Consider the following 23,490-nt stretch of genomic DNA (forward strand, 5'->3'; position numbering starts at 1 on the left):
AAAATGATGATACACTACTTTGTAAGTTGTTTCCAGCCATTCTCAAAGGTGATGCTTTAGTATGGTTCAACTCTCTTAATTCCAAATCAATTAGAAACTTCCCAGAATTAGCTAAAAAGTTTGTTGATCACTATCAGTATAATTGCGAGATTAAACAGGATTCTGCTGCCTTATTTAATCTCACAAAAAATTCTAGAGAATCTATCAGGGATTTTCGCAAAAGGTTTCAAAATTTACTCAATGTTACTGATCCTCCATCTGACAAGTTTATCATCCAAGCTTTCAAAGATGCCATAGGGTATGATCGTAGCGGTCTATACAATTCGCTCACTAGACAGCTGCCTTTCTCTAAGTCTGAGCTGTTTGATCATGCTGAAGAGTTTGCACGAGTTGAGGATGATCTCAAAGCTAGGCAGCTTCGAGAAGAAAATCTTCTGAAAAACAAAAAAGAGTCTAGACGGAACTTTAGCAACTATAAAGGACAGGATCGGACAGAAACAAGCAGAACAACTTCCATTCGGGACAGAACTCCAAGCCTAACCAGCCAAATAAAGAAGAAAAGATTTTCACTCCTTTGTCGATGAAACTTTATGAAGTTTACGAAAGAATAAAAGGGCGAAATCTTCTTTATAAGCCAAGGCCATTACCTGAAGATACAACCAACATCAGAGATAAATCCAAACGATGCAAATTTCATGATGATTTTGGTCACACTATTGACGATTGTAGAATTCTTCAAAGTGCTATTCAGCGCTTAGTTGATGACAAGAAGTTGGATGAATTCATACAGAAAGCAGCACAAGTGAAGTTTGCCGAACATATGGTCATCAGGGCTGGACATGCTCGTCTAGATTCCATTTCAAATAATCAGCGGAAGTTTGAGAAAAAACAAAAATTTAATTTTCTAATGGACTGTAATAGAGTCAATGGAATTAATTTTCTTAAAGGTGACAATGTAGAAATATATGAACCTGAACCCTTATCCTTCAGTGATCATGACTTATATGGAGTATTTCAGCCACATTATGATGCTGTTATGATATCAGCATTCATTGGAATGTGGAGGGTTCAAAAAATTATGCTAGATATTGGAAGCTCTGTAAGTGTTTTATTTTCTAGAGCTTATGTAGAAATGAAGTTGCCACAGGAGCTTATCATTCTGGAAGAAAACCCTATTGTCGGGTTCGATGGAACAACAATTATTCCGATAGGAGCTATACGTCTACCAGTAACAGTCGGAAACAAGTAGGTTGAAATCAATTTTTTGCTCATGAATTGCCACTCTCCATATAATGCAATTCTCAGGCGCAGATTGATCCATCGATCTGCGCAGATTATATCCACTTTCCACCGAGTCCAAGTTTCCATGCAAATAAGGAAACCAAAATCTGGCGATCGATGGAATCCCATAAATGTCATGACAAAGCACTAGATGACTACAAACCTTCCGGGATTCATGCCAATAGAGTCATTCAGGATACTCCACAGAAGTAGCAATTACAGTATGGATCCACAACCATTTCAGGCGAGAAACAAAAGGACCTTCCTACTGCTGATAAACTTGAGGAAGTTCAGATTGGAATGAGTCCGGAACATACCACTTTCATATCAACTAAGCTTTCCAAAGTTGAGAAAAAAGACATGACAGAATTGTTAAAGCAAAACAACACAGCTTTTGCATGGAGCATATATGACATGACTGGCATCAGTCCAGACGTAGCATGTCATCATCTTGATGTGGATCATACAACAAAACCTGTCAGGCAAAGACCAAGGCGCATGGCACCTGATAAAAGGCTGAAAGTCAATGAAGAGGTTAGTCGTTTACTGAAGGCTAAGTTTATTCGACCAATAGAATATCCTAAATGGTTATAAAACATAGTTGTAGTTACCAAGAAGAATGGCAAATTAAGAATGTGTATAGATTTCATTAAACTTAATGAAGTTTGCCCACTTAATCCTTACCCTTTGCCTAAGATAAATGATTTAGTTGATGCTACTTCAGGATATCAGAGAATTTCATTCATGGATGCTTCTTCAGGTTTTTACCAAATACTTTTGTATGGTCCGGACCAAGAACATACAACCTTTATAACAAATATAGACATTTATTATTTTACAGTCATGCCTTTTGGCCTTAAAAATGCCTCAGCCACTTTTCAGAAATTAGGCAACACAATCTTTGAAGGCCTAATAGGTGATACTGTGGAAATATATATTGATGACATGGTCACTAAGTCATGGTTAACAAGTGATCATCTTCGAGATCTTCAGACAACCTTTGATAGGGTAATAAAATTCAATCTCAAATTGAATCCAGCAAAATGTTCTTTTGGAGTTTCCTCTGGGAAATTTTTGGGTTATCTTATGACCCATAGAGGTATTGAAGCTAACCCTAATCAGATAAGGGCCGTACTAGACATGTCGACTCCAAAAAACAAAAAGGAAATTCAAAGACTTACTGGACGATTGGCAGCCTTAATGAGATTTATTTCTAAATTCTCAGATAAGTGTTGTCCATTTTTCAATACAATTAAATCAAAATCCACTTGGACTTCTGAGTGCCAAAGAGCTTTTGATAGCCTTAAAATTTATCTTTCCTCATCGCCAGTGTTGGTAAGTCCTAAAACTGGTCAGCCAGTAGGAGTATATCTTGCTGCAACTGGCATTGCAGTAAGCGCAATGCTTTTCGTTGAAAGTCCGGAAGAGAAGCCAATTTTCTTTATAAGTAAGACTTTAACAGGTCCGGAATCTCGATACAGTAATATTGAGAAAATAGCATTAGCTTTAGTACATGTTGCTAGACGACTGAAACCTTATTTTCAGGGTAGGACCATCCGGGTTCATACAGAGTACCCTCTTCGAAAAGCTCTGGCTAATGCTCAGGACACAAGCAGACTTGCCCTCTGGCAGTCTTATCTTAGTGCATATGAGATCATATATGAACCACGTTGTGCAGAAAAAGGACATGCTCTGGCATCCTTAATTGCAGACTTTCCAGTCGATGATGTTTCTTTTGCTATCATTCCGGACCAGCCAAACAAAGCTACAACCATTGCTCAAACTGAAGAAACATCTCTCGGGGGCAAAAACCTATCCTCGAAGGGCATATTTCCTGGAAAATCTGCACTGACGGTTTTCGGAATCAATCAGGATCCGGAATTGGATGTGTACTTATCTGTCCTGATGGTTTACAGATAGAAAAATCTGTTAGGCTGGGATTTAAAGCATCTAACAATGAAGCGGAATATGAAGCAACAATTTTCGGTACGAAGACAGCTATTGATTTGGGGACGACTGATATTGCCATTTTCACAGACTCCAAATTAATCACCAACCAATTTGGAGGTATATATAGAGCTAAGGATGAAAGAATGGCTGCGTATCTAGATGTTATTCATTCTTTAGTAAGAAGATTAAGATCTGTATCTATCACAAAGAAATCAAGGAATGATGTGAGGCATGCAGATGCTTTAACTTATCTTTCAGCAACTACAAATTGCAAGGAAGCACAGACGATACAAGTTGAATATTAGGAGCAACCCAACATCGACTTCACCACTCTCAACCACAGAAAAATATATGTTGATGAATGTTTAACACTACAAGTATTGTACTATGCACAAGCCTCTTATGCAGTCCGGTCAAAGAAAAAGATTCGCGAGGAAGTAGAAATCACTGGGGACAACATTGATAGTGAAATGTCCAGTCCGAACCATGATGAAATGCTAGATCCTGACCAACAACAATCACTAATAGATGTAGAGCATATTCCCAGTATAAATGATTGGCGCGTTCCTTACATAGAGTACCTGCAACACCAGACTCTCCCTAAAGACAAGAAACTTGCTGATTACATACTCCGAACATCATTCAAGTTTTCCATTCTTCCATTGGCAGGACATATCCAGCTATATAGGAAGCATAATTTATCTCCGTTGCTCCGTTACCTTACATCTGAACAAGGTTACTTTATTTTGGAAGAGTTGCATAAGGGCATTTGCGGCAATGATATTAGAGGGCGTAGTATGGCACATAGAGCACTCACTCAGGGTTATTGGTCGCCTGGAATGCAGAACCAAGCCAAGTTATACAGTCAAACTTGTGTACAATGTCAAATGCATGCGAACTCAAACCATCTACCTGCCAATGAATTGTTTCCAGTTCTGAGTTCTTGGCCATTTGCTAAATGGGGTCTAGATATTGTTGGACTTTTGCCCAAAGCACCAGGAAATTTCCGATTGCTCCTTGCAGCCACTGATTATTTCACAAAGTGGGTTGAGGCGATTCCACTCGTGCAGACTCCATCCTCCAAAGTCAAACAGTTCATTTGGAGAGATATCATATGTCGATATGGAATACCAGCAGTAATTGTATCTGACAATGGAAGACAGTTTGATTCTGATGCAATTCGTCAATTTTGCGACTCCTTCAAAATTCAACATAATTTTTCGGCTCCTTACCATCCACAGGCAAATGGACAAGCTAAAGCAACTAACAAGTCTCTCCTAGCCAATTTGAAAAGGCGGCTTAAAGAAGCAAAAGGAAAATGGGTACAGGAATTACCAGCTATTTTGTGGGCATACCGCAGCACGCCCAAAACTTCTACAGGAATGACTCCTTTTTCTCTGGCATATGGGACAGAAGCAGTATTGCCAACTGAACTCATGGCTCCCACCAGTCGAATTGAAAATGTTATTTCTGATGATAATGAAGAATTTTTGTCTTCCCAGAAACAATTCATTGATGAGCAGAGAGAAGAGGCATTCCGACATTTGGAAAAGTATCAATAGAGTGTCAAAAAAAGTAATGACAAGAATGTTTGTCAGCGAACATTCCAACCAGGAGATTGGGTACTTCGGAGAAAATAATTAGATGACCTGTCAGGGGGCAAGCTGTCAGAAGCTTGGGAAGGTCCTTTTATTGTGGAGAAAATAGGGCCTAAGGGTTATTATGTATTGAAAACTCTTTCTGGAGATTTTCTTCCAAAGCTTTGGAATGCAACAAGGCTTTATAAATTTTACCACTAGTCTTTAGTTAACTCTATTTTGATTTTCATCAATAATAAAATTTCTCCATCTGCTATTATGCTTTATTTTTTCTTAATACTTTTTTACATCATCTAGCAAGTGCAATCCTCGGCGCAAGCCTTTAACATTTTGTTTCTGGAACAAAATTGACGTCTATGTGCTGACCCGCATTTAGCCACCAAGTGCAAACACTTGCAGAATAATTTCGTTTCCAGACAAAATTGTAAGTGTTAGCAAACACGCACTTAAACAGCCGAGTGACGACACTCGCATCATAAGTTTGTTTCCGGACAAAAAATTAAGTGCTAGCAATGCGCACTTAAACAGCCGAGTGCAGACACTCGCAGCAAAAGTTTTGTTTCCGGACAAAAAATTAAGTGCTAGCAAAGCACTTAAACAGCTGAGTGCAGACACTCGCATCATAAGTTTGTTTCCGGACAAGAATCTAAGTGTTAGCACATGCTTATGCACACCTATACAGCCAAATGCAAACACTCACAAAATAATTTTGTTTCCGGACAACATTTTCACTGTTTGCAAAGGCAAACTTAACATCTTAAATGAACTTGATAATAATTCTGTTTCAGACAATTTTAGTGAATACTACTTATTTCGGACTCAAGAAGACAACAAAACAAATGGTATTTGCTCTCTGATACTACCATGGCTCACAGATAAGTCATTATCATTTTTTAGTTGTATACACTGTATAACCTCAAGTTCACCGAATTACCTCAAGTTCACATATTTATAGTTTAGCTTTTTAATATACACACCACACCTTGTTTTAAAACGCATCAGCACATGCATGTTTTTAACCTTGACACATGGTATTTAAAGATATTTCCTTCATACGTTTCACTCATAACATTACAAGTTTCTAAAAACAAGATACAAAGCTACAAAGCTTTTTCAGCATCTGTTTCCAGATATATAACGTAAGTTATAATCCAAACTCAGATAAAACATATCCTTACTATTTTTTTTACAATGATCCCTCTGACAAGCATTTTCTAACCGTCAGGAACCTCACTAACTTCTCTTACATATTTCTCGTGTAACTGCTTGAAATCCTTCTTAAGCTCATCATTTGCTTTCTTAACTCAATACAATTCCATGGAAATTTTGCCAAGTTCCAGTTCAGTCTCGGTTTTCTCTTTAAACAGCTTACCATTGTCTTCAAGTGCCACTTTCTAATCTGCCTCAACTAAATTATAATTCATCTCCATAACTTTGTTCTTCTCCTTCAGTTGAGTATCCTCTTTCACAAGAGCATCGAAATCACCTTTAGCTTCGTGACACTTCAACTCCAGTTCTCCTATTACTTTTCTGTTACAATCTATTTCAGCCAACAACCCTTGGTTTACACACTTAAGATTTTCCAACTCTTTAGCCAACAAACCTAATCTGACCTGGTCGCCGATCTCTTTTGCATTTTGTATACTTAACTCCTATGCACGGAGCTTTACCAAGTCATCTGGGACACACATAACCTACACACAACATTATATATATATATATATATTATTATTATTATTTTTTTAGCACAAACAATATTTTCAGAAAGATACAAAAAACAAAAACAACAAGGTACTAACCATGGCTGCTTGACGCCTAACTTCATCTATCTTGGCATCTAATAGACTTCTATCACCAGACAAATGGTCTTCTTAGCACTTTGACACTTAGACGGTTCACCTGTTGAAGGACAAAGAGAAAGTTTATCTACAACATGTTTTGTTTCACTCCTTTTCGAGCACTCAATTCCCAGAACTCCTTCATTCCTTATTTCATATTCACCCACTTTGCGCTTACCTAAAGCATTTATGTTAAGATTCATAATGTTTTCCTCAGCATTCCGGCAGAAAGTTACTGGAATACAATCGCCATTGTTCACACCACAAATATCATTGTTCAAGTTTGGTCCTTCAAAAGATGTTACCTCTTCATAACCAACGGTTTCATCCATACCTTCCTCAACATCACCTTTTAAGGCTATCAAAATAAGGTCGGTTATAGGTGTTGAAACAGGTGTATGCACCATATCGGCGTCTATGTTACAGTCAAAGCTGTGTGCAAACAAAGCTTCATTCACACCTTCATATTCTTCGTCAGAATCAGATAAAACCATTCTTCTACGCTTCCGTGTTGCCACGGGTACATTCCCTACAACAGATGCACAATCAATAAGACTGACGTCTTTCATACAAATTCTACCATAACTATCAATATTTACAGCCTCTTCTAAAAACTTAAACTCATACGGAATACCATCTGCCCAATAATCCGTACCTGCAAAAATATTGCGATCATCACATTCATTTCGATTATATTCATGACTCTCCAACTCTTCAGCACCTTCCTTTTCATGATATTCAAGATTCAAGTATTGCTCTTGAGGAAAACTGGCAGCGATTGGAGATGCATTCATAACAGACACTTTACTCTCCTCGCCATTCTCACTATTTTGCTCATCTTCAACATCGACAACATCTACAAATTTTCCATTCTGCAAAATCTTTCTCTCACCAATTTTCTGGTAGATTTCACCGACTATAGTCACTACACCAGAACAGTTGAAAAAAGACATCAAAGAGCCGTAGTTTTTTCAAAAAACGACACTTTAAAGTGTCCGATGGTGACCTTTTTTTAGCAGTCGTTTTTTTTATTTCACACTAAAGGTGCGTCCTTTATCAAATTTTCATGTTTTTTTTTAAAACGTTGAATGAGCTAAAAGAAGCCCATTCTACAGAGAGAAAACCAAACAAAATGGACATTTCTTCCTAAAGAGACCCATCTTCATACAACAATAACAACGGAAGCCAAATATAAGTAAATTCAAATTATTTTCCATTTCCACACCTACTAAATAATACAGTCATACCACTCAACAAAATTCTAAACTTAAAATTTCAATTCATACACTTACAATTATCTAAATTGTACAAAAATCTAAATACTCTAAAAATCTCGTGTAGAGAACTTTCAATTTAACTTCGAAGTGAGATTTCAACATGAGGTTCTAATGAACCTGAATTTAAGCCTATAGCAAATATCTCCTTCTAAACATAACTGCCCACGGTCATGTCAATCATTGACAAAGAATGCTCCTTCTAAAGATGTGACAAATTGAGGGCTTAAGGAAGACTTCAGCCTTCCAACACAGCAATTACGAACCACTTCAGCTAATCCTTAGTCCACGGCAAAACAGCTAATCCTCAATACATTCATTTGCTTGTCAAAAGCCGCAAAACAGTTATCTTGCATATTGGCCATAGACTATGATTTCTTCGTATCTTGTCAAAATGAATCTAATTGTCTCAACAAGATTAGTAAATATATAATGGCGTCAGCATGGCTCATTATGCAACTTTATTCCTTTATTCATTTTCCACCTAACCCAAACACCATTAAGGAAAGAATGAAACAAAACGTGGGGGGAAACTTGCATAATGACAGGGTAAATTATGGGAGAAATGACGACAACAAAAGCACTATATACAAAGTAATCAGAAAGAGTTTGAACTCAACTCCTAACACTAAACAAAGAAAATGAAGAGAACCCAACTAAATGAATGTTCTTCGCTTTAAGCTACCAAAGCAAACAAACAGTTTATTTAAACAATACATAATATTGGTCCATGAAAGAAGGCTAAACCCCGGACTTTATCAGCTCCTCCCTAATTAGTCATCCGGTCATATCGAAGTTAAACCGACCATATATCCGTAATATCGATCAAGATCCAAATAAATTTGCATTGTTTTCAGATAAAAGACTTACTTAAGATAAAAGCACAACATGTGCATATTTCTTTCAGTTTTTATCCCTCCCATGTCCAACCTCTAAAATTTAGTCATTCAGATATATGAAGCAAGCCACATTGATTTCGCATCAACATAACCTTAAAATCTCAAATCATGGACAGACGATGCAAATATATACAAGATTTCTTATTATTGAATTCAGACTAGTCGGGTCAAACTCAAAGGTGAACAACTTCGAAAAGATCTGCAATGTTCTCTCTTCTTTATACAACTAAGTGAGATAACGATAAGGATTTTAAATATTGAGGTTAATCAACCGACCCGATCTTTTGTACATTGTCGTCACCACCACTTTCTTTAGTAAACATTTTTCTACTCTGTCAAAGGCCCCCTAGAAAATTTCTAGCGGAAAAATGGTACTTATTTTTCCTCATCAATACCAAAAATTTGCAAAGATAAACCAAAGAAAGAAACAAATGAAACATTGTTGGTAACAAAAGTAGCTTTCTCTAGCCAAACATACACACATAAACAACAATAGCCAAACATACACACATGATAACAAGAATGGAAGCATCAAGTTAGTAAGCTAAACATGCAAAGGTTAATCAAATGAGAGCTGAAGTGCTAATTGCTAAACCATATCATCATTTCACTTAAACTAAAAAATAAATTAAATTAAATATCATCATTTCACTTACAACTGTCATCATCATTCAACTTCGGAAATCGACAAGAAATTGTGCTTACCACCCGGGTTTCCCCTTTCAAGTATGATCTGGTCATTGGTTTAACTAAACTAGGACAACCATTTTCAAGTTTCGACTTCAAGTCCTCAACTCTTTCCATCACAGGGTTGACCCTAGAATCGCCACCAATTTTTATCACATGGTTGACCCTAGATTCCTCTGAATACTCTCTCGTTGACAATCCGATTTGATAAATTAAGTACATTACACATTATATCCCATCAGACAATCTTCTAAATACATATATGTAACCACAAACCTCGTAGGACTTTCTTCGATAACAGTGGGATCCTGAAAAATGAACATTTGGGGGTAAGTGAACTTCAAAATGCAATGTGGATATAAAGGGAGTAACTTGGGTCGAAGAGAAAATGACTCACTTCTTTGTATACTGGAGTTGCCAATTTAGTAATACTGGATGATCTTCTTTCTCCGATAATTGCTACTGGAGCTGGCTTTCCTTCATATACACCAGTTGGCAATTTAGCCCTAGTCTTTTCTTCGTATACTGGAGTTAGCAATTCAGCAATACGAGATGATCTTCTTGGTTCAAGAGCAGTCATTTCTTTGCGAGAAGGGTCGAGGTCTCACCTGCTTCCTCTCATATCCAATTAGAAGATTGAAAAACAAAATAACGGTAATGGAGCAAAGTGAAAAGGAAGAATTACTGGCTTTTTAGAGGCGTCACGAACATCTTGAGCAAGTTTAACAAGGCTGATTTCCTGCATTCTTTTCTTGTTTTCCTCTATTCTTTGCTTACATATATCTTCATATGATGTTTTCTTATCTTTCTCCATTTTCTTCACTTAACTTTAAAACATTGTCAGAAAACCAAGAACTCAAAATTTCAAATCAAAGCCTAAAACCCATATGAAGTACAAATCGATTTAAAAAAAGATTGAAGTTTTAAATAACAAAACAACAACAAAAATGTACCCTTTACATAAATAGCTCTCTCCGAGAATGGAGTGTTCTTTTTGGAGTTGGTCACTTGGTTGTTGAAGATAGTTATAGAGTGAGAGTGAGAGAATTGTTTGGTGAGTGGGTTAAGCACCAAATTTAGAAAAGAATTTGAATTTGAATTTAGCGGGACCTTACAATTTTGGTAAATGTGAGTTCCAAACTAGTTACAATTCTCTCAGAAGCAAGCAATAAGATATAAAATCAAAATAAACTATAACTTCTATGTTTCATAAAGAATGAGGGTGAAAGTAAACTATAACTTCTATAATGTGAAAGTAAACCATAACTTCTATGTTTCATAAAGAATCAAAATTATCATGTGAATCGAGTCAAGCAAATTTGGCGGTGTGAGCCTACTTCGTCGAAAGTGTGTCGATCAAAGCCCAAATAGCAACAAGTTACTACATAGTTACAAAATAAATTAAACAGAAGTAAAGCATCAACAACCAAATAACTCAAATCAAAATCAACAATCTAGGGTTTCTAATTCGATTTAACAACCGCAACAATCATAAACAATGAGTGAACTAGATTTTGAGAAGAAAAATTACCTTTCTTCTCCATTGTCGATTCAATTTGTTGAATAATCACGCTTTGCAAAAGGATCGATAAAATCTCCATTGTCGAATTTTGAGGATCATCAAATCTCCATTATCAATTTGAGTAGAATCGCCAGAGAGAAAGAGAGTGGAGGCCTATATATATATATATATATATATATATATATATATATATATATATATATTTTTTTTTTTTTTTTTTTTGAAATAAGAAAAAAATATTTTTTTTTGGTTTTTTTTTTCCTTTTTTGATAGGCCACTCCGACGCTCTTCCATGACGCACGTGGTGCGTGCGAGCAAATGACAAAAATAAGGCGTCGGTATCTTTGTCTTTTTCTAATGAATATGGTGTAGTGAGTATCGAAACAAGACAAGTTAAAAAGGTTTTTCTCTTTTTTATAAAGCTCATAATAAAACTTCAGGTGTCGTTTCGTTGCTTCATCGGGGATCTGTTGTTGATGATTAATCTTCACGTTCATACCTGTTTCCATTTTTCAGGTTATCATTTTGTATAAATATGACTATACGGTCCGGAAAACACATAAGGTTTTGAAGAAGAAAACTTACCTACGAAGTTGTTGCGAACCTCGAAACCTTCGAGCCTCCAACTGCCAGAGACTTTATAGGCTGGCTTCTCCCAATTTTTAAAGCTTTCAGGTTTTCCAAAAAATTGGATCTTTGGATCTACAAAACTCAAACCATAAAAACATCGGTTCCCAGCTCTTCTCATTTGTGGCTTGCAGATAACCATCATTTCGTTACAACCAAAGGGTATTTTGAAAACTTCTTCTAAGGCTTACATCCGTTTTAACACCATGTAATACACAACATGCATTTGACCAGGTGCAAGCTCCCATTTTGACAATATTCTGGTATTTGTCATCGACATTGGAAGCTCTAACTTATAACATAATTGGTGGTAACACATGGCGACATCATCAATGCCAATTGGTTGGGCAACATCTTTAAACTTTCGGAGTTTTAGGTCAGCCCCAAACTGAAAATTTACTTTTATGGCTGATATAGAAAGTTCTCGATACCCGTGGACACGAGGAAATTGGCCACCAATTTCTTTCCTTCGCCTTGTAGTCAAATTTACCATTTCTCAACAAGAATAAACAAGAAGAAAGATAAGAAAAGACTTTCTCAATTTCAGATGTTGGGTTTATGCACATCACAAACACTTGGATAAATGTATGCATTTTTTAAGTGTTTGAATGTTTTCTTAAGTTTATGTTGGATCTGAATCTTTGCCCTTTAGTCAAACAATGTCTATTATGGATTGGGGTTTTTTTTTTTTTTTTACAAATTTTTTTTCGTTTTTTTCTTGTTCTTTGCCACATGGCTTTCATCCATATGACAAAGAGTTTTTTAAGTGTTTGAATGTTTTCTTGAGTTTATGTTGGATCTGAATCTTTGCCATTTAGTTAAACAATGTCTACTCTGGATTGGGTTTTATTTTTTTTACAATAGTGTTTTTTGCGTTTTTTCTCGTTCTTTGCCACATGGCTTTCATCCATATGACAAAGAGGGGGCGATGTTTGGCCCCCAACCTTCGGTGTGTTCCTGGACTCAGATCCAGCCCATCACCTTTCCAGACTCTGGCCCAACATTCTGGATTCAACCCAACATGATTCCGAACTTGGTCCAGATCCAAATATTTACAGGTGCATCTGGCACAGGTTGAAGTTAGAAAACAGCCGCGATCACCGTCAACGAGGACAGAGAGAAGAGAAAAAGGAAGATAAACCAAAATCTTCAGAGATTTGGGGGTTAGAGTGGGATCCGGATCTTTCCTATAAGAGTCTGCTCTCACTTTCAGAACTACGCAAGCATAAACTGCTGAGACTTGATCCCTATTTCCGGACTGGGGTACATAAGCAGCCTTCTAAGGTTCAGTCTCATTTTTTTTTATCAATCAATCCACTCTTCATAACCCTAACTGTGTTTGGGAATTTCTAGTCCAAACAGAGTCAACTTGTGAAGAGTGTTGTTATTGATCAAGTGAAGGACAACCCACTGGTGAGACCCACAGACATAATAAAAGAATTCAAAAGAGATTATGGACTGGATTTGACTTTTTATTATGCGTACACAGGTAAATAATTGGCTATATGAAGGAGGTATATGGGGATGATGCTTTTACTTATACAATGTCGGAATGGTATACTGATGCTTTACAGAGAACCAACCATAGTGGTCATATTCAGTTGGAGTTGGACAAGAATACACGCCAGTTTGTGAGACTTTTTATATCATTTGAGGCATGTATTCATGGATTTAATTATTGTCGTCCTATGGTCTGCTTGGATGACACTTTTTTGAAGGCGAAATACAAGGGTTGTTTGTTATCGGCAACATAAAAAAATGTTGATCAAGGTATGTTCAAAATTCATTTTAAGATGTTTTAGTTATATAGTTTGTAATTGTGCTTTCATATTTGAGCATCAAATTATGTACATTTATTTATTTATTTTGTGTTGTTACTTAAATGATTGCTACTAAGTATTCCAATTTTTAATTTAGGGATATTTCCATTGGCCTTTGCATTAGTATAGTCTCAGAGGATAACACAAATTGGGAGTGGTTTTTAGAGAATTTGAAGAAGGTTGTTTCGCCTCAAAAGAGAATTACATTTTTTTGTTTTGATAGGCATCATGGGCTGGTTACAAATATCCCAAGGGTTTTTCCTGACTCATACCATAGTTTCTATCTTTGGCATCTAAAGAAGAACGTAGTACCAAAAGTCTCAAGCATGGATACAAGGCGTTCCTACATTGAGAAATTGTTTACAGATTGCACTTATGCTGCAACTCATGATGAATTCGTGAAAGCCATGGAGGTTTTGAGACTTGTTAGTAGTGGAGTTTATAATTATTTGAATGATGATGTACCTTTTGAGAATTGGGCTAATGCATATTTTCCGGGAAATAGGCACTTCTTTCTATTCTTGTAATTCTTTTTTTTATACTACTTAATCATGTTAAGTATTGCTATTTGGATACATTTTAATATTCAACTATTCGATTTTGTTTCTTATTTTTTTTTAATTATCTAATTTAATTATTTATTGGTAAAATTTTCTTTTTGAATAAGGTATGGAGAGATGTGTTCTAATATTGCCGAATGTTTCAATTCTTGAATAACTGCTGAACGATACATGTCGGTTACATCAATGGTTGATAAAATTCGTATTAAAATAATGGATATGAAGACAGATGAAGACCCAAGTAATAATACTACATGGTATGAAGAAATGGTCAACAAGGAAGCTGTTTTAGAAGAAGCCTATTCAGTTAAGGACACTTACAAGAAGATGAAAAGTAAAGCCAGCTGGATGACAGGTAGTGAAAGAAACACAACCTATTATCATAGGCTATGTAAACTTAGGCTTTCAAAGTTCATGATCCTAGAAATACAAAATGAAGAGGGCACAGTTTATCGAATCAGGAGGACATAAAGCAATATGTAGGAGCATACTACACTGAAAAATTCAAGAAGAAGGAGACCTCGATCAAAGTGGATATTTTACAAGCATATGACAGTACGACGCCAGAAGTGGAGTATATCCATCAAAGTGGATATTTTACAAGCATATGACAGTACGACGCCAGAAGTGGATTAGCATGTCTCAAGCTATCCTCAAGTCGGCAAGGCTATCTGTTTTGATTAATTGTGGGCTTGTGGGTTATATTCCAGTGGAGAGGGGTTTGAGACAAGGAGATCCTTTATCTCCCCTTCTTTTAGCCAAAGACTCTTTGAGTAGAGGTCTAAACAAGATTAGGGAGTTAAAACTTACTCGACCTCTAACTAAAGCTAAAGGTATTCCTGCCCCCTTACATCTCTTGTACGCGGATGACATTATTATTTTCTCAAAAGGGGATGGAGAAAGTATTGAAAATATTGCACAACTTCTAAAGACTTATCAGATGGCTTCAGGGCAAATTATGAATAAAGAGAAGAGTAGACTATTTGCAGGTGGTATGCATTGTACTAGACAAAGATAAATCCAAGCGATACTGGGTGTCGAAGGTGGAACTCTTCCAGAGAACTACCTAGGGGTGTTGTTGTTTTAGGGAAGGGTACATAAAGCAGTAGTGAGTCCTTTTTTAGACAAGATCAAGAAGAGAGTGACTGGGTGGAAAGGGAAGCTTCTATCTTTTTACGGAAGGAGTATTCTAGTATACCAGTATAAAACAAGGGTGTCAATATATGGATGGCAAGTACGTACCATTATGGAGGCTGAAAAAATTCTAAGGAATTTTTTGTGGTTTTTGTGGATTGGTAATCCCACCACTAAGAAATTAGTGATTGTAGCTTGGAACAAGGTGTGCAAACCCATCTCGGAAGGAGGCTTGGGTATTAGAAAATTAAAGGAGATGAACTTGGCATTGATCATGAAACTATGCCGGTATATGCTCACTAAAAAGGATGAGTTTTTTGTTTTTATGAGAAGCAAATATATGACAAGGGATGGTGAACCTATTGAATATTACACTCAATCCACTGTATGGCTAGGTTTGAAATGGGCTTGGAAAGAAATAAAATCTAGGAATAAATTAATAAGTCATTGTAGATGGAACAAAGATAGATTTATGGAGAGATAACTGGTGCAAGAAACAATCTATTCAAACAAATCTTTAGTTAAGTCCAAAGTAGATGAAACGATGCAGGGCTACTGTGAGTCACATTATTTCAGATGGAAGGTGGGTGGTACTTGATCAGCTCCAAAATGTGCATTTTATTACCCTTATATTACTGCATTACAGCCCTTCTTACGCTTAAAGAAAAGACAACTCATACATTTTATTGCCTTTTTCAGGTTACAGAGAAATTCAGACCACCTATCATGAAAGCTGCATCTTAGCACTAAAAGGAGCCTTAATCACGCTTATTATGAAGACTAGAAGCTGCTATGAAAAAGTACTGAAAAAGTCAAAGTCCTTAACTCAGAAGACCAGAGATAAATTTCCTCAACTCAAAAGATGGCTTTCTCTAAAATCTATCTTGATCAAGAAGAAATCAAAAAGCAAAAGGAAAAAGCAAAAGCATAAAGTAAAGGGTGAGGTGTCTCAAATGTAATGGAGAAGGGCAAATAAGTCATTTGCATAAAATAGGGATATAAGAACTAAAAGTTAGGGAGAGAGAATACACCTAGACTTATTCTAGTGTCATGTAGGCTTTCATTTCTAGTCTTTTTACATTCAAGTCATTTACTCTATTGTTCTTTATTTCAATCTTGTTATTTTCTTTTATATTTTAATCAATCAATCATCTTTCTTTGTTGTTATTTCTTTCAATCAATCATTTCCTTTCATTGCTTTCAAGTTTATGTTATTTCAATCTTTAAAACAACTGAAGCTTTTTTTTCAATGTTCTTCATAAACTAGTAACTAATACAAGTACTAAACTAAAGATCATACCTTCCTTTCTTCAACTCCCAACCATTCAAACTCTAAACAATCTATGGTGAACTTCACTTCAATCACTTTTGAAGACACTCACACTATCACAACTTCAGTACCAGCCCAGCTGAAAGATTTGATGGTGGCAACATGTATGTCTCACCTACCTAGAAACAATCCTTCATCGAAGGACTATATAATTTGGAAGCCAGATCAAAAGGGAATGTTCTCAGTGAGGTCATCATATGAGGAAATTCGATTTGAAAATCAAAAGGTATGGTGGGATAAATTTCTCTGGAATTCTTATATATGTTAACCCAAAACTCTTAGCCATTGCTTGGAAGCTTCTACATAAATGTGCCACAACAAATACATACTTAAAAGGCAAAGGGATAAAAGGTCTCTAAATGCTACTTGGGATGTGCCAGAGAAGAAGACTTGCAACATGTTATTTGGGAATGCAATTTTTCAAGGCAACTTTGGGACTGGTTAGCTGAGATGTTTAACTTTAGTAAGGTGTTCTCTAACTTTAAAGAGACTCTGTTGATAAGCAAGAATCAAAGTTCGATCATCAAGCACTTATGGAATGTAGCAGTGGTGGCTGGCATGGTTACAATGTGGGTGCACATAAATGGAATTGTTTTCGAGGAAAAGAAAAAAAAATGTACTTATGCAAAGCAGATATTAGGAAGCAGATTCATTACTCTTATACTCTATCAAAGGGACACTCTTGGCAGTCAGATATGGAAGTGCTTGAAAGATGGAAGTTGGCACCAAAGTTCCCAAAAGTACATAGAATCAAAGACTATAAATGGAATCCATGAGGGAGTAATATTCACATCCAATGAATACCACGCACGTGTCCAGCATATTCAGAGCTAACAACCAACCTCGTATCCTTGTCCTCAAAGCTTGCTTCATAGTGACTCGACTCAGGCAAGCAACCTATTTAACTCACACCCAAAGCGATGTCACCACCAACTGGTCTCCTTTACTTGACCTGCGAACTCGCTTCAAAGTGACTTGTGTCAAGTAGACGATCTCACTATGAAGCGACCTCCCAAGCGCTCACTCCTCACACTCCACAACGGCTCGTAATGTAAGCCTTTACTGCAGCCGTCAAGACTAAAGCTTCAGACACGCAACTCATTGATTCTTCATAACTTGCCATCATGGCTCATAAGTGACCTGAAGACCTGGATCTGACCTGAAGCCGGAGAGTGTGAGGTGTGGGCATTTTGCCTATATAAAGAGGATGAGGAACTACGTCTGACCTGATTCAAGTTCTCCCTCAGAGAGAGAACTTGATACGTAGGCAGTTCGTCCATACGAACTCGGCCAAACCCAATTAACCAATCCAACTCCCCCAAATTGCCCACTCCAGTAAGGTTAGACGAAATATAACCTTTACATTGGCGTCGTCTATGGATCGAATTACTTGAAAATTCATCTACTCAAAACTACCAGTCCTTCCAAGCATCTTCCTAGACTCGCTAATTTTCAAGCCCACGAAGCATGAAAAGCCTACAAGAGCAACTGAAGATTATGGCTACCTAGATGGAAGCCATGAACAGTAGCATCACCCAGCTCCGACAGGAGAATGCAGCTCTCAAAACCCAGGTCGAGTCCCAGAACCCTAACGGAGTTACCACTAAGGACGGGATCAATGAGATCAACCAGCAGATTAATAGCCTCTCCCAGTGGATCGAACAGAGCACTGGGAATAAGAGCGCTATTCAGGTCGTCCATAAGATGCTGAAGACGTATCGGGCATCACCTTTCACGATCGAGGTACTCAATAAACCCTCCCCCCAAGATTTCATTTAGCCTTGGTTCGCAATGTACGACGTCATCACGTGCCCAGGTCAGCACGTAGCTCACTATATTCAGAGCCTTGCACTCTACAATGCGTAGGAGTTCGACCACCTGCAATGCCGCTTGTTCCCAGCTAGCTTAAAGGATGGAGCTCTCGATTGGTTCTACTCGTTAGGACCAAACTCCATCGACAGCTTCAAAAAGCTCACTAACTAGTTTGCCAGCCAGTACATCCACAATAGACGTAAGACAGTCGACCTCAATTCGCTCTTCCAATTGTCTCAGAAGAGTGACGAACCAATTCACACCTTCCTGGGACATTTCAAGACAGAGCTACTGTCCATGGAGAGCAGCCTCAAGGAGTCGTTCGCCATAGTAGCCTTCTCCAATGCGATTAGGAAAAACACTGACCTGTCCAGATCGCTCATGAAAGAGCACCCTGAAACACTGGCTGAACTATATGCACGCGTGGAGAAGTACATCAAGCTTGCTAAAGGCCTCAAAAAAGAAAGGCTAAAGGCAGCAGGCGAGGTCGCTGCGATCTCAAATAACGCCCCACCTTCCAAGAAGCGGCTCAGGCAACAGGATCAGCAGACCAGCACCCGAACCCAAACTAAAAGAGAGTTCGCTGTGCTTACAAAATCTCCAAGTTCCATACTAGAGAAAATAAAAATAGCGGCCTATTACCGACCTGAGGTAAAATGGCCAGAAGACACACCAGGAAAGCCATACTGCGCTTTCCACAAAGCAAAGTGCCATGAGACCAATGAATGCGGTGAACTCAAGCACTACCTCCAAGACCTCATTGAGGCAGGCTATATCAAGCATTATACTGATATAGCTGATGGCGATTTGTGCCACAAGCTCATGGCTCATAGAGAACGAAGCCGAACTCTTCCTCGCAACCACCACAGTGATCGCTCTTGAGCTCGAGGACGCTCGGTGGACCGATCTTGCCATGAGCGTCGTCAGCACTCCTCTGACAGAGATAATAACATAATGATTAACATGATCACTTTCCAGGATAACTCTATCACATCCACAAGGGAGAAAATGAGACGGGTAGGTGCCCTCCATGAAGTCTACCAGTTCTCCTCACAAGCGGCCCCCACCCCACATGCAACTGCCTGCAGCTCAGGAGACATCACCTTCATTGAGGCCGACCTCAACAAGGTATGTCTCCCACACAACGACGCCTTAGTGGTCCACGTCAAGATTAGCGACTGAACTGTCAAACGCCTCCTGATCGACCCAGGCAGTTCGTGCGACATCCTCTTCTACCAAACTCTGAAGGAGATGAACATGCCCAAGTCAGTCATGATCGACCCAATAGCCCCCCTTTATGGCTTCAACGGATCACAAGCCGACCCAATAGGAGACATCATTCTACCTTTCTCAGTGGGGTCACACGAAGACAAAGTCAGCATCAACACGCGCTTCAGCATTCTGGATGTCAACTCGTCCTATACTGCTATTTTAGGACGACATTGGATCCATAAGATGCAAGTTGTTCAATCAACACTCCATCAGGTTTTATACTTCCCTAGCCCCAGAGGCATGATGGAGCTCAGGAGCAACCGGCTCGATGCTCACAACTGTAACCAGATCCTCTCAGTCAACAAGCTCGCTGGGGCTTCACTCAAAAAATAGGGAGAGATCGCTAAAACCAAGCTGGCTAAAGATTTCATCTCTGAGGTCAAGACCCTGACCGCGGCCTCCCAAAGCGAGCTGACAAAGGAGAACAATGGGGCTCGGTCCAAAATTCCCCTCCAGAAGTTCAGACCCCAGAGGTCGCCCAAACCTGTCTAGTCAAGGAGACACCGCCAGAGATTGAGACACCACCAGAGATTAAGACCCCAAAGGTCGCTCAGCCCACTGAGGCAGCTGCTCAGACCGAGCTGAAGGAAAAGGTCAACCTAGGGAGTGAGGATGACCCTAAGTTCGTTTATATAGGAGCTAACCTTGATCCTATTCTCAAGGCACAACTTGTAAGCTTTTTATCATTGAATAAAGATGTTTTTACTTGGTTGTACATCATTGTGCCTGGAATTGACCATAATATTGCATGCCATAAATTAAATGTTAACCCAAATGCTAAACCAGTTCGCCAACTACCTCAAAAGTTATCTCTTAGGTTTAAAAAAACAATCAATGAAGAGGTCAAAAATCTAAAAAAAGTTGATTCCATTAGGAAGGTCAACTACCCTGAATGGGTCGCTAACATAGTAGAAGTCCTAAAAAAGAACAGCACAGTTCGCCTTTGCGTGGACTTTACCAACCTAAATTAGGAAACTCCTAAGGACAACTTCCCTTTACCAAGAATCGACGACTCGTGGACCAGACCTGTGGCAATGAGCTCTTGTCATTCATGGATACCTACAGTGGCTACAACCAAATCCCACTGGCAGAAGAAGACCAAGAGAAAACTTCATTCGTAATAGAGCAAGGGATTTACTGTTACAATGTCCTACCGTTCGGCCTCAAGAACACTGGAGCGACCTACCAGCGACTCGTCACTGATATGTTCCAAGACATGTTAGGTGACACCATGGAAATGTACATAGACGATATGGTCATCAAAAGCAAGAAAACTAGAGATCACTTAGATCATCTCACTCAGGTGTTCTTCAGATTTCGTCGAACTCAGATGAAGCTTAACCCTGAGAAATGCCTCTTTGGAGCATCCTTCGGGAAATTTTTGGGGTATCAGGTCTCACAACGTGGGATTGAAGCAAACCCTGACCGAATGTTGTGTAGAGATTTTTAATATTCGAAAAGTTTTCAAATAAAGATGAAACAAGATATTAATATAAGGTATATAATAAATATAGTACTTATAATAGAGAATAATATTCTATAGTTATGAATAGAGATATTAGGTAAAGCAGAAAGTTTCTAAGAGTTAAGCATAATATATAGTAGATAAATTCTTTAGAATGGTCTATAGAAAAATAAGGTTTTCTTAAAAACTAAACACGTTAACTAAAAGAAAGAAGAAGGAAAATGGGCGGATTCGTGCATCTTGGGATCTGATTTTTGGCGTCATATTCTATATACCCGTTTTCACGATATGAGAGGTGAGTAGTTATTTTTCTATTTCACCGAACCTAGAGTTTTACGTGTATAAAGAAATAATTTTACTGTCCAAGGTTTCCGCTCATTTTTGTTGCTAATTCTTTTGTCATTATTCTTCCTCCTGTCGAATTGTTAAAACTTGTTAAATGTTAGTATATTGATTTGCTGAACTATTGAAACTCTGAAATTGAACTGTTGAAGCTTTATGGGTTGTTAATGGCGGCGCGAGCCCAAAAATCGTCATAGATATTATTTGAACTTGTATACTGTTGTTGTTTTGGTTGACTGATGAATGGTTGTAGTGGGGGTGTTTGAATGCTATAGAGTGGGGGCTATTGAAGCTTGAAGTGGTTGTTAATGGCGGACGGTCCAGATCCAGTTTGGAGGAAGGGTTATCAATGTGAGGAATCGAGTGTGTGCTTTTGTTAAAGTGTTAGGGGTTTTCCCAAGGAGTAAAATTGATGGGATGAGAGTGGTGGAAGAGAGGAGTTGGTGGTGGCTGGAATTTGCGCTGGTGTGCTGGTGAGGGTGACTGAGATTGCGATCCAGTGCTCCCAGTATAATTTTCGGTTTAGGAGATCTGTTGGTTGGGCATGGGCTGAAACAAATTCGTTTGTTTTTTTGGGCCGATTTCTATTTTGTTTAGGCTGGGTTCATATGACTTAAAGTGGGTAAGGTTGGGTCTTAAAATCTGTTTAGACTTTTGGGCCAGGTTATAAGGTTTTGGGCCTTTGTTTTGGGTTTTGTTTTGGTTAGTTGGATTAGGACCATAGATTGAAGTGTTTTACATACGGGTTTGCGTTAGGACCTGTTTAGATGAATGCCGGTTTGGGACTATTGACTGTTGGGTTTGACCACTTGACTATTGACCGTGGATTGTTGACTGTTGACTTTGTTTATATTTTTTATATATTAAATTTTATGGTCTAATCTAATGGTAGGATGTTGTCGAAGCTTGTATAAACTTGTTTGTCATTATCTAAGAAAGATTTGATGTTGATATTGTGCAATTATTGACTCGTGACAAAAGTGAAATTTTAAGAGACATAGACATACATTTGAATAAATTATGTAACGAAAATCCTAGAACATAACTACTATAACTCATGTGATTAGCCCTTGTGTAGGGCGTACGTAATATGATTAGCCCTTGTATAGGGCATATAAGATGCTGGTTGACCCATGTGTAGGGCAACCGTAGCCGAATAGTGGCTTGATTATCTCGTTCGCAAACTTTAGAACGAGACGCGCATTATTTTATGCTGAATAGTGGCAATACCCACATAATGGCGTTCGTGTGAGGGTTACCTGGTATGCGATATCCCGCTTAGGGTAACTACGCACGAAGTGGTTCATTACATGAAGGGAGGCATGTGGATGTACATGTTCCGCGTTGGGAAGCGATTGTGGTAGCTAGGAAAACTAGGTAAGACATAGAGATGACGTGTTGCTAGGGACACTTGATAAACGTTACTGATATGATACTTTCCTCCTGTGTGGTTATTGTTTTAAGACTTACAAGTTAAGTTTCATTTTATGATGTTACTATTAACAATTGTTTTACAGGAGAGTGGGTTAAGCTAATTATTTTTGCAAAGAGAACCCACTCTATGATAGAGCATGTATAAAGGTAAGTACTAGGGTAACATAAGTTTTATTTATTCTTAGTTAGAAGCTGATAATCGATAATTTAAGGTTTTGATTCTTTAAAGTCCGAAGTCTGAAGTCAAAGTCCAAAATCCGAAGTCCAAAGTCCAAAGTCCGTAGACGTTCGATTAGTCAAGTTACCTTACTCATGTGGGTTGGTAGGATAGGTCAAGTAAGGGATTGTCCATACCTTAGGGCGAGGCAAGGTTCACAACTGGATTTACAGCTTTTAGTGAGTAGGATTTTAGATTATTTCTTAGGTTTAGATAAATTAACGGTAATGCAAGTAACGTAAAATTACAACGATTTATTTCTACATACGTAAAATAGAGAAAGATATACAGAAAAAGGGTTAATGAAAATCATGCAAGATCAGTTTCAACAGTTAGAGTGCCATATCACTACAACTCTAATCTGTCTCGAGTTCATAGACAAACCCAAAATGACATCGAGTATCGATCCCTAGTGAGATGCACTCATT

General features: G+C 38.1%; 1 protein-coding gene and 1 long non-coding RNA gene across 2 annotated transcripts; one reads left to right on the forward strand and one right to left on the reverse strand.

The window, feature by feature from the left end:
• The first annotated feature begins 580 nt into the window (after positions 1–580).
• Positions 581–1,249, forward strand: LOC147505770 (uncharacterized). The gene has a single exon (XM_086605625.1). It carries the CDS (start codon positions 581–583, stop codon positions 1,247–1,249), a length of 669 nt encoding a protein of 222 aa, XP_086461751.1.
• Positions 1,250–9,594: 8,345 nt separating this feature from the next.
• On the reverse strand, positions 9,595–10,575 carry LOC147505771 (uncharacterized). Its single transcript, XR_015220669.1, has 5 exons — positions 10,481–10,575; positions 10,213–10,354; positions 9,925–10,144; positions 9,804–9,835; positions 9,595–9,714 (listed from the first exon to the last, which is right to left on the reverse strand). It is a non-coding gene; the product is annotated as an uncharacterized LOC147505771 (long non-coding RNA).
• Positions 10,576–23,490: the final 12,915 nt, after the last annotated feature.

This window comes from Coptis chinensis, chromosome 4 (genome assembly GCF_015680905.1).
Source record: "Coptis chinensis isolate HL-2020 chromosome 4, ASM1568090v1, whole genome shotgun sequence".
Classification (NCBI taxonomy): Eukaryota; Viridiplantae; Streptophyta; class Magnoliopsida; order Ranunculales; family Ranunculaceae; genus Coptis; species Coptis chinensis.

Coding starts and splice junctions, on each gene's coding strand:
- LOC147505770 (XM_086605625.1), top strand. CDS start 581: ATGAAACTTTATGAAGTTTACGAAAGAATAAAAGGGCGAAATCTTCTT.